General features: G+C 44.9%; 1 protein-coding gene across 1 annotated transcript in view; it reads left to right on the top strand.

The window, feature by feature from the left end:
* The window catches only part of LOC138750699 (uncharacterized), a 34,933-nt gene that overhangs the window by 10,585 nt on the left and 11,557 nt on the right, over nucleotides 1-12,791 (top strand). Inside the window, exons 2-3 of the mRNA XM_069912762.1 lie at nucleotides 6,824-6,931; nucleotides 11,764-12,109. Coding sequence (XP_069768863.1) covers nucleotides 11,782-12,109 — 328 coding nt within the window. The 5' untranslated portion in view covers nucleotides 6,824-6,931; nucleotides 11,764-11,781. The remainder of the gene's footprint in view (nucleotides 1-6,823; nucleotides 6,932-11,763; nucleotides 12,110-12,791) is intronic.

Below are 12,791 nucleotides of genomic sequence, written 5' to 3'. Positions count from 1 at the left end.
AGAAAATTCTACGAACAATTATACCAAACTGAAAACGAAGGGAAAGAAGACAAAATAGATGAATTTTTAACTAAAATTGAACTACCAAAATTACAAATAGAGGAACAAAATAAATTAACAGAACCATTTGAAATAGTAGAAATACAAGAGATAATAAACAAAACTACCGAATAATAAAACACCAGGAGAGGATGGATTCCCAATAGAATTCTATAAAACATTTAGAGATTTATTAATTCCTCCCCTCCTGGAAGTAATCAACCAGATTGATAAAACACAAAGCTTACCAGATTCATGCAAAACAGCAATAATTACAGTAATACCAAAGACAGGGAAAGATCCACTCGCACCAGCGTCATATAGACCAATATCTTTACATAACACAGATTATAAAATAATAGCTAAACTATTAGCAAACAGATTAGCTGACTATGTACCAAAAATAGTAAATCTAGACCAAACTGGATTTATTAAAAAAAGACGAACAACAGACAATATTTGTAAATTTATTAACTTAATTCATGCAGTAGAAGGAAATAAAGCTCCAACAGTAGCGGTTGCTTTAGACGCAGAGAAGGCCTTTGACAGAGTAGAATGGAATTATTTATTCAAAGTACTACAAAAATTCAGTTTACCAGAGAAATATATTAATTGGATTAAAGCATTATATAAGGGGCCATTGGCGAAAGTGACAGTAAATGGATATATATATTAAAACAATTTAAATTAAGCAGATCAACAAGGCAGGGATGCCCACTATCACCCTTATTGTTCGCGTTAGCCATAGAACCACTAGCAGAACTGATAAGAACAGAAAATAAAATAAAAGGGATAAAAATAAAAGACAAGGAATATAAAATCAGTTTATTTGCAGATGACGTTATAGTATACTTAACAGAACCAGAAATATCAATAAAAGAATTACATAAGAAATTGAAGGAATATGGAGAAGTTTCAGGATACAAGATTAACGCAAATAAAAGTGAAGCAATGCCAATGAATAATGCGGATTTCTCAAAATTTACGAAAGAATCACCATTCAGATGGCAAATGCAAGCAATACGATACCTAGGTATACAAATAAATAAAAACCTCGGACATCTATATAAACTCAATTATTATCCACTAATTAAAAAATTACAAGACGACTTAGAGCATTGGAAAGACTTTCCACTAACACTAATAGGAAGGATAAATTGTATTAAAATGAACATTTTCCCAAGGATACAATACCTATTTCAGGCATTGCCAATACACTTGACGGAGAAATTCTTCAAGGAGTTAAAGAAAATAATAAGGAAATTTTTATGGAAAGGGGGGAAACCGAGGATAGCACTAGATAAATTAACAGAATGGTATAAACAAGGAGGCTTACAACTGCCAAACTTTAAATTTATTATAGAGCCGCACAATTAAGATACCTATCAGATTTTTATCAAACAAGGGAAAAAGCCAGATTGGACTAGATTAGAACTAGATAAAATAGGGGAGAAGATACCCAAACATATATTATATAAATGGGATGAAAAATTGGTACAACGTAGGAATTCTCCAGTATTAGATCATCTGCTCAATATTTGGAAGAAGATTTATGTAGAAAGGAATAAAACAAATTACCAACTATCAAAACTAATAATGACGCAAAATCAGCTAATCCCTTTTACAATAGATAACCTTTCCTTTTGAGAATGGGAGAAAAAAGGGATCAAAAGAATAGAAAATTGCTTTTCAGGAATAAAATTATTATCCTTTGAACAAATGAAGGATAAATACAATATAACTCACGATACAGTGTTGGCATACTACCAACTGAAATCCTACTTGAATGACAAATTGGGAAGCAGTCTGAGGTTACTAGAGGGAAGAAATTTTGAATATGTGATTACAGACACAATGATAATCAAAAAATTTATCACAAATATGTATATTAAACTACAAGAAAAGGAGAATGAGGAAACGAATGGTAAAACTAAACAAAAATGGGAACAAGATCTAAACATAAAGATAAAGAAGGAAAGATGGGAAAAGTTATGCTCAGGAACTATGAGAAATACAATAAATACGAGGTTACGTATGATACAACATAACTGGATACACAGGCTATATATTACACCTCAAAAGTTAAATAAATGGGACCCAACAGTATCTGACAGATGTTTTCGCTGTAAAAAGGAAATGGGAACAACAATTCATGCAATCTGGACAAGTGAAAAAATTTTGGGAAGATCTAAACCAGATATTAAATAAAATCACAAAAAGCAATATACCAAAAAACCCAGAGATCTTCCTCCTAAGTAACATAAAAAACAAAGAATTTGGACTTGATTTGGATGGTGCACAAAAAAAGATTTGTTAATATAGCTCTAGCTGTAGCAAAAAAATGTATTATGTCAGCCTGGAAATTAGAAGATAACTTGAGAATACAACAATGGTATATAGAAATGAATAAATGTATTCCATTAGAAAAAATGACATATAATTTAAGAAATAATATTACAATATTTGAACAAATATGGGAGCCATACATGAAACACAATAGAAGAAACCTACCGGGGACATCTACCACCTAAAATGACAGAAGGAGAAGGGAATGAAAAGAATTGACTCAGTGGAATTTCTTGTTTATTTTTATTGAGTGACAACATTGTTTGACGGGTTTAATGTATCTTAGATTCTGAACTTTAAATGAATGAGAGGGGCGGTAGGGAGGGTGGGATCGGAAGGGGGGGGGGGGTGAAAACGACACTGTATATATTTGAAAAGGAAAATGTATGTATCTTGATCAATGTGGTTTATAGTGTGAAAAATAAAAATAAAAAAAAAAGAACCCTTCACAAAGTCTCACTGCTGATTAGCCACCTTTGTGATTGCCTCAACGTGGAGGCTCCAGGACAGATCCCCAGAGATGTTGACCCCCAGGAATTTGACATTCCTGACCCTCAATGAGGACTGGATCGTGTTCCCCAACTCCTTCCTGATGCCCACAATCATCTCCTTGGTTTTGCTGATATTGAGTAAGGTTGTTGTTGTGACCCCATTCAACGAGCTGATGCACCTCCCTCCTGTTCCCTTCCTCGTTGCCATCTGTGATTCTGCCAACGACCTGGGTGTCATCGGCAAACTTGTAGGCAGCACTGGAATTGTGCCCGGCCACACAGTCGTGGGTGTTTAACGAGTAGAGCAGTGGGGTAAGCACAGAGCCTTTGGGGGCATTTGTGTTGGTCGTCAGTAAGGAGGAGACGTTGTTTCCAATTCATACTGACTGTGGTCTCTGATGAGGAAGTCAAGAATTCAGTTGCAGAGGTGGGTACAGAGGCCCAGAGTTTGGAGCTTGTTGACCAGCACTGAGGGAATAATGGTGTTGAAGGCCGAGCTGTAGTCAATGAAGAGCAGCTGTGTGTATGAGTTGCTGTTTTCGAGGTGATCCAGAGCTGAGTGGAGAGCCAGCGATACTGCGTCTGCTGTGGAGCGATTGTGTTGATAGGCGAATTGCAGCAGATCCAGACCTTGGCTCAGGAACGTGTTCATTCTGGCCTCGACCAGCCTCTCGAAGCATTTAATCACGGTAAAAGTTAGTGCTGCTGGGTGGTTGATGTTGAGGCAGCTCACGCTGCTCTTCTCGGGCACCGGGATGACTAATGCCCTTTTGAAGCAGGTGGGAACCTCTGACTGAAGCAGGGAGAGATTGAAAATGTCCGTGAACACTCCGGCTGGTTGGTTTGTGCCAGGGAACATTTACTTTTGAAGTTTTAAACATGTGTTTTTTTAAACCTATTATTTTGTTCTTATTTTGATTTCCATTTTTAAAAGTTTATTTTCCTCGAGTTTTTTTTTTGCCGGATGCTTGAGGCTGCCATCAGCTTGAATTCCACAGACCAGGTGTTTTACTTTAATATCTGCCTGCCTTAAGGCAAATGAGACAATATAAGCAGTGCCCCTAATAATAGAAGAAAGAGAGTCCCTTCGAGGATTCACCTCCAGCCTCACAGACCCCTGTTCGATCCCTCAGCCACTCGAGCTCCAGGTCCGAACCTCCAACACGATCAGGAAGCCTTCAGCACCCGAGGCCCTTTCACTGACCGCAAGTCGGCCGCAACCTGTGTAGCCCTTTGCTGGTCCACCGCCGTGGTCATCCCCCTCGTGCGATTTCCATCTTGGTTTACGCCATGCCATAATTATGTCAACCTCCTGCAGGAGCTCTTTCGTTAGCGACGAGGCTGGATGCATCGCAGAGCAGGCTGGTTGCTGCAGAGAAACGGATGAGAGGTCAATCCATAGGGCCATAAGGGTGGCAGAGAGGATCATTGGAGTCTCCCACACCCCCATCGACGTGATTACCAGGATCGTTGTCTGGAGAGGGGGGGCAAAATCATTGAGGACCCCTTCCACACAGTAACTTTCAGCTGCCCCCATCAGGGAAAGAGATAGAAGTGTCAGAACCAGCACCACCAGGCTGAACATAGAACATAAAACACTACAGCATAGTACAGGCCCTTTGGCCCTCAATATTGTGCCGAACCATATATTACTTACTAAAAATACTAACTTCTCCCTACCACCTGGTGGTGCTGGTTCTGACACCTCTGTATCTCTTTCCCTGATGGGGGCAGCTGAAAGTTGCTATGTGGAAGGGGTCCTCAATGATTTTACACCCCCTCTCCAGACAACGATCCTGGTAATCACGTCGCGACTCCAATGATCCTCTCTGCCACCCTTATGGCCCTGTGGATTGACCTCTCATCTGTTTCTCAGCAGCAACCAGCCTGCTCTGCGATGCATCCAGCCTTGTCGCTCACGAAAGAGCTCCTGCAGGAGGTTGACGTGATGGTGGCACGGCAAAAACCAAGATGGAAATCGCACGGGGGGATGACCACGGCGGTGGACCAGCAAAGGGCTCAACAGCTGAAGGATCTACACAGGCTGTGGCCGACGCGGTCGGTGAAAGGGCCTCGGGCACTGAAGGCTTCCTGATCATGTCGGAGGTTTGGATCTAGAGCTTGGGTGGCTGAGGGATCGAACAGGGGTCTGTGAGGCTGGAGGTGAATCCTCGAAGGGACTCTCTCTCCTATTCCTCCATCCATGTGTCTGTCTAACAGTCTCTGAAATGGTCCCAATGTTCCAGCCTCCACCACCACCCCTGGCCAGACATTCCAGGTCCCCCTCCAATCTCTGTGTAAAAAAACCTACCCTGGTGTCTCCCCTAAACTCCCCTCCCTTCACTTTGTACAGATGTCCTCTGGTGTTTGCTGATCCCGCCCTGGGTAACAGGTACAGATAAGATCTACCTTATCTCTACCTCTCAGACCTCTTCAAGTCTCCTCTCATCCTTCTTCGCTCCAAAGAGAAAAGTCCAAGCTCTGCTAACTTTGCCTCATTAGACGTTTCCCAATCCAGACACTGTCCTGGTGAATCTCCTCTGCACCCTCTCCATAGCTTCCCCATCCTTCCTGTAATGAGGTGACCAGAACTGAACACAATACTCTAAGTGTGGTCTCACCAGAGATTGGTAGAGTTGCAACATGACCTCTCTACTCCCGAACTTAAATCCCCCCCCCCCCATTAATGAAGCCCAGCATCCCATAGGCCTTCTTAACTCTCCTATCAATCCATGCGGTAACCTTTGGGGATGTATGGATTTGGACCCCAAGGTCCCTCTGTTCATCCACACTCTTAACCCTGGACTCAGCCTCCTGGTTTGTCCTTCCAAAATACATCACCTCACACTTACCTGGACTGAATGCCATCTGCACTTCTCTGCCCAACTCTGCATTCTGTCGATATCTTCGTCACCTTTGACAACCTTCAGCTCCATCCACACTTCCTCCAACCTTCAGCTCCATCCACCACCTCCTCCAACCTTCAGCTCCATTCACACCTCCTCCAACCTTCAGCTCCATTCACACCTCCTCCAACCTTCAGCTCCATCCACACCTCCTCCAACCTTCATATCATCCAGAAACTTATTGACCCAACCTTCCGCCTCTTCATCCAGGTCCTTTATAAAAATCCCAAAGAGCCAGGGTCCCAGAACAGATCCCTGTGGCCCCTCCATTAGTCATCCACCTCCAGGCAGAAAATGTTCCGTCCACGACAACTCTCTGCTTTCTACCTGCCAGCCAATATTTTATCCACGCAGCCAGTTTTCCACTAAACCCGTGACTCATGACTTTCTAGATGAATCTCTCGTGGAGGACCTTTGTCAAATGCCTTGCTAAAATCTATATAGACCACATTAACTGTCCTACTCTCATCAACGGCTTATTCCCACCGCCAGTGAAAATGATGCTGAGCAACCAAAGGAACTGCTCGCACTAACCATCCGTAGGTACAAAAACAATATCTATTTATTTATGCGTATATTTCAGTATTTGTCCTGCATGTGTACTGTTTGTCTGTGTGTGTGTTAGGTCTGGTTTGTGTGTCTGAGTGTTCTATACCAAGGACGCTCGGGTTGTACTTGTGCAATCAGGTGACAATAAACTTGACCTGACTTGAGATGGCTTGTGATGTGTGGTAACAGCGGCAGTGACCATCAAACAGATCGACCTCAACCTTTGATTTAAACGAAGATTAACCTTCCCCCACTCTAGTTTAACCCTGGGTTTAAAAGCCTCAGACTGTGAAAGCAGAAATTTAACCCGGTGCTCAACATCTAACACATTGGCTCGTAAAATAATCTGTAATTTTCAAAGGTCAGTACAATCACAGACGATCATGTAACAAGCCTTTAATGCTGGTTTTAAGATTTCTTTCTCCCTTGTTTTTTACCATAATTAAATGAAGTTCAAAATCTCACCGACTTAAATTGCAAATTGCATTTCAGTTCAGACTGAACTGAAGACTGAAGACTGAAACTTCTCCGAACACACAACAAGTAAAGGCCCTTCAACCCATACATCTCTGTTGAACATAGGTCCGAATCAAACAACAGGTAAATCCATAGAATAGAAACAGGCCCTTCAGCCCTTCTAGTCTGTGCCGATGTATTATTCCACCTTGCCCCCCCCCCCCTCCAGACAACGATCCTGGTAATCACGTCGATGGGGGTGTGGGGGACTCCAGTGATCCTCTCTGCCACCCTTATGGCCCTGTGGATTGACTTCTCATCCGTTTCTCTGCAGCAACCAGCCTGCTCTGCGATGCATCCAGCCTTGTCGCTCACGAAAGAGCTCCTGCAGGAGGTTGACGTGATGGTGGCACGGCAAAAACCAACCCAGTCCATATCCATTCATACACCTTCTCTTCGAGTCAGTCATTGTACCCTGAGGTCTCTCTGTTCTATAATACTCCCCACCGTTTACCGTGTCGGTCCCCGTACCCCGACGTCTCTCTGTTCTGCAACACTCTCCACCGTTCACCATGTCGGTCCCATACCCTGACGTCTCTCTGTTCTAACACATTCCCCACTGTTCACCGTGTTGGTCCCTGTAACTCAAAGTCTCTCTGTTCTGCAACACTCCCCACCGTTCACCATGTCAGTCCTATACCCCGAGGTCTCTCTGTTCTACAACACTCCCCACTGTTCACCATGTTGGTCCGCATACCCTGAGGTCTCTCTGTTCTGCAACACTCCCAATCATTCACTGTGTCGGTCCCTGTACCTCGAGATCTCTCTGTTCTGCAACACTCCCCACCATTCACCATGTCAGTCCCCATACCCCAAGATCTCTTAATTAGACCCATAAAACAGGTCTTTTCTGGTCTGTGCTGAACTATTATTCTGACTTGTGCCACTGACCTTCACCCAGTCCATTACCCTCCATCCCCCACCTATTCATGTACCTGTCCAATTTTTTCTTAAATTTTAAAATTGAGTCCTCATTCACCACCTCAGCTGGCAGCTTGTTCCACACTCCCACAAGTCTCTGTGAGAAAAAGTTCCTCCTAATGTTCCCCTTTCACCCTTACCCCATGTCCTCTAGTTTGTATCTCATCGACCCTCAATGGGAAAAGCCAACCTACATTTACTTTATCTATACACCCATCCCTGATGCCTGAACCTGATGCCTGGCCAACCCACTCCCTGCACATTCAGGGGACTGGTGAAGATTACCAGCCTTCATCATCATGCCTGGCAATGCATTCCAGGAACCCTCTACTCTCTCTGTTAAATATACTTATCCCTGACACCTCCCCTAAACTTCCCTCCCTTCACTTTGTTTAGATCTTCCCTGGCATTTGCTATTCCTGCCCTGGGAAACAGGCACTGGCTGTTCACCCTGTCTATGCCTCTTGTAGACCTCTGTTAAATAACGTCTCATCCTTCACTCCAAAGAGAAAATCCCCCAGCTCTGCTAACCTTACCTCATTACATTTCCCAATCCAGGCAATCTCCTCTGCCCCCTCTCCAGAGCTTCCCCATCCTTCCTGTAATGTTTTTAAATTGATAAATCCACGAACGAGCTAAAAATCATTAAGAACGGGTCCCAGAACGGATCCCTACAGACCTCCACTAGTCCAACAGTTCCTCTTTCCTAATCTCAACCATGTCCAGAAATCAAGCTTATTCTATTCTGACCTCACCCTGATCAAGGTCCTTTTCTCTAGTGAATACTGAAGCAAAGTAAGACCTCCACTTCATCCCGACCTCTCCATCCTCCTACAATCTCTTACCCTGTCAAATACACCTCTGAACGACCCATCTCCTCATTGACCCAACCCATTATTTCCCTCCTGTCTGTATCCTGTTGTAACCTCTGACAACCTCCCTTCTGGGTTATTTGGTCATCACAGTATTGTGGGCCAAAAGTCCTGTACTGGGCTATAGATTTCTCTCTTTTGAGCTTTCCAACACTAACCACTTCAAATTTGGATCATTGGATGTGTTTAGACCAGAGATTGATAGGTCCTTGATTAGCTAGGGGATCATTGATTATGGGGAGAAGGTTGGGCAGTGGGGCTGAGTGGGGAAATGGATCAGCTCATGATTGAATGGCGGGGCAGACCCAATGGGCTGAATGGCTTAATTCTGCTCCGATGTGTTGTGGTCTTTATGTTCTATAACCTGCTGTAACCTGCAACAACCTTCTACCCTGTCCACAACATGACTTTAAACTTCCCCTACTCCCCTTAACTGTGAGGCCTCATGTAATAAATAAAGGGAGGTTATTGTCATTCGCAGAGGTACAATGTACAGAGGTATCGTCATTTCCCACGGCCACCTAATATGCTCCAACTGGGACAGGATAATCAGAACCAGAATCTATGTCATGAACCAAGTTCTGAAATTCGGTGTTCTGCAGCAGTATCATACAGCAAACATACATATTATAACCATCTTACAACGTTACTACATAAAACAATAACAATGCATGAAAAGTCAGGCCGTGTCTGTGGTTCATGGATCATTCAGGGATCTGGCAGCAGGGAAGAGGCTGCCCTTGTGCCACTGATGCTCGTTTTCAGTCTCCTGGACCCTTTTTCCCGATGGTAGCAGAGTGAAGAGAGCCTGGCCTGGGGAGTGGTGGGGGGTCCGTGAGGATAGAGGCCGCTTTTTGAAGACCCCGCCTCACGTCGATGTCCTCGATAGAGTGAAGTCTGGTGCACGTGATGTCGCAGGCCAAGTGAACAACCCTCTGGAGTTTATTCTTGTCCTGAGAGTTGGCGTCTCCATACCAGGCAGTGACAGAAACAGCCAGAATGTTCTCCGCGGTCCACCTATAGAGGTTTATGAGAGACTTTGGTGACCAACCAAATCTCCTCAGACCCATTCACAAAGTCTCGCCACTGACGAGCCTTCCTTGTGATTATATCAACATGGAGGCTCCAGGACAGATCCTCGGAGATGGTAACCTCCAGAAATTTGATGTTCTTGACCCTCTCCACTACTGAGCTCTCAATGAGGACTGAGTCGTGTTCCCCGACTCCTTCCTGACGTCCACAACCATTTCTTTGGTTTTGCTGATATTGAGGAAGGTTGCTGTTGTGACCCCATTCAACAAGCTGATCCGCCTCCCTCCTGTACCCATCCTCATCACCGTCTGTGATTCTGCCGACGACCTGGGTGTCATCGGCAAACTTGTACACAGCATTGGAATTGTGCCCAGCCACACAGTCTTGGGTGTTTAACGAGTAGAGCAGTGGGATAAGCACAGAGCCTTGGGGGCATTTGTGTTGGTTGTCAGTAAGGAGGAGACGTTGTTTCCAATTCATACTGACTGTGGTCTCTGATGAGGAAGTCAAGGATTCAGTTGCAGAGGTGGGTACAGAGGCCCAGAGTTTGGAGCTTGTTGACCAGCACTGAGGGAATAATGGTGTTGAAGGCCGAGCTGTAGTCGATGAAGAGCAGCTGTGTGTATGAGTTGCTGTTTTCGAGGTGATCCAGTGCTGAGTGGAGAGCCAGCGATACTACGTCTGTCGTGGAGCGATTGTATCGATAGGCGAATTGCAGCAGGTCCAGACCTTGGCTCAGGAACGTGTTCATTCTGGCCTCGACCAGCCTCTCGAAGCATTTAATCAAGGTAGAAGTTAGTGCTGCTGGGTGGTTGATGTTGAGGCAGCTCACGCTGCTCTTCTCGGGCACCGGGATGACTGATGCCCTTTTGAAGCAGGTGGGAACCTCTGACTGCAGCAGTGAGAGGTTGAAAATGTCCGTGAACACTCCGGCCAGTTGGTTGGCGCAGATTTTCCATCCCCTTCCAAAGCTGTGAAATGTTGGTTTTGTATCTTTACATACAGGGTCTGCTGAAATCCAGCTTTTTGTATTTCCAATTCTGGAGAGTTGAGCAGAAGAGGGTTGAGGGGGGGGGATAGGGTCAGTGAGTTCAGGATTGACAAGAAGGTCAGAGGTGCTGTGGATAGGCTGGAGATTGTCGTAAGTTACAACAGGATATGGATAGGGTGGAGAAGTGGCAGATGGTATTCAATCCAGGTAAGTGTGAAGTGATGCACTTTGGATCGTCGAATGTGAAGGCAGAGTCCGTGGTTAGTGGCAGGATTCCTAGCAGTGTGGAAGAGCAAAGGGAACATGGGGTCCAAATCCACTCATCTCTCAAGTTTGCCGCACAGGCTGATGGGATGCTGGGCTTCATGAGTCAGAGGACTGAGTTCAAACATCATATTACAGCTCTACAAAACCTCTGGTGAATCCAGAATTGAAATATTGCATTCAGTTCCGGTCACCTCATTACAGGAAGGATGTGGACATGATGGAGAGGGTGCAGAGATTTACCAGGACGTTGCCTGGATTGGAAAATATGTCTTAGGAGGCAAGTTTAGCAGTGCCCACAGAGCCTCATCATCACCTCTTTACTCTTATACACTTTTCCTTTTGAAATTAACGCCAACATAGCATTCCCTTTCTTTACTGCCAATCCAACTTGTTGGAAGTGGTTGTGGTGAAGGGAATACAGATTGTGAGGAGGAGTGTTTGGGGACCCCCTGTTGATACCCTATATCGGGAGGTTGTCGGGGTGAAGGGAATACAGATTGTGAGGAGAAGAGTTTGGGACCCCCATTGATACCCTATATCAGGATGTTGTCGGGGTGAAGGGAATACAGATTGTGAGTAGGAGAGTTTGGGAACTCCCATTGATATCCTATATTAGGATGTTGTCAGGGTGAAGTGAATACAGATTGTGAGGAGGAAAGTTTGGGGACCCCCATTGATATCCTATACTGACCGGGATGTTGTTGGGGTGAAGGGAATACAAATTGGGAGGAGGAGAGTTTGGGGACCCCCGTTGATACCCTATATCAGGAGATAGGTGGGAGTGAAGCAGTACAGAGGATCATGGACGCACTAACAGCCTCCTCTCCCCACAGGTTGCCAACAGGCCTTGGATGGACTACCATCAGGTCCTGTCACTCCTCTGCCCACTCCTGCTTGTGGGCTTCCTGGGGACAGCTCAGGGTCTGGGCAGCAGGGATGAAAGGGGGAAGACCCCAGGGCGCGAGCTGGCTGCCCTTCCCCCCACCGGCTCAGGGACTGGCGATCTAACACACCTGCTGATGCAGCTCCTGTCCGAGGTCCGGAGCCACCACCATGGGTGCAGCTGTTTGGGACCAGGGCCTCTCCAGAAGGACCGCCGCGGATCCAGGCAACAGCGAGGAGGAGCGCCAGCGAGACCCCGGAGTGCCAGACGGAGATTGGGAGAGCCAGGGTGCAATGGTGAGTGGGTGGACAGGCAAGTGGGTGGTTGGAGGTGTGAGAAACAGAAGTACCTTCACAGATTTCGCTCGAGACAAAAATTGAGAACAAAGAACATTTATTGTACAACAGTGCAAAATTGGGTGCTTCCCCTTACCATGGGAATACACACACATACTGGGGCTCATCTAACTTTAATACAGTTCATTTCAGTGTAGAGATACCCCCCCCCCCCCCCACCTTTAACATTCTGCCTCCTGGATTGGTTTGGCATTTGGTAATTCTGTCTGCCTACGTGTAAACTTGAAAGACCATGGGGGTATCCTGTCTGGGTCCCATCATGTCATTGTCCTTATTCATGAATCTGCCTTTGTTCTTATTCAAACATCTCAACCCCCAGGAGTTACTAATTCTATATGCAGAATTTGCTAATTCTTTCTATCACTATAAGACCCTTATTCTATTATACTTGTGTAACCCTTCCTCACACTCTTATCGGAATTTATCCCTACTCAGCACTTACTTAACTTCCTCTAGTCTAGTCTATTATTCTTTATTTCATTCATACTAACTTTACTTCCTATAATCTATTATCTCTCACAATCCCCACTTTTTCTTTAGCTACGCTTAGTAAATTCTCAACTGGAAACTTGTTTTTCCCAGCGAATCAGTAAACGAACTGCAATCTCAGCATCATCAGACG

The sequence above is a fragment of the Narcine bancroftii genome, unplaced genomic scaffold (genome assembly GCF_036971445.1).
Source record: "Narcine bancroftii isolate sNarBan1 unplaced genomic scaffold, sNarBan1.hap1 Scaffold_232, whole genome shotgun sequence".
NCBI classification, from domain to species: domain Eukaryota; kingdom Metazoa; phylum Chordata; class Chondrichthyes; order Torpediniformes; family Narcinidae; genus Narcine; species Narcine bancroftii.
The sequence above is the reverse complement of the archived record's forward strand: the minus strand, read 5'-3'. Positions and strand labels throughout refer to the sequence as shown.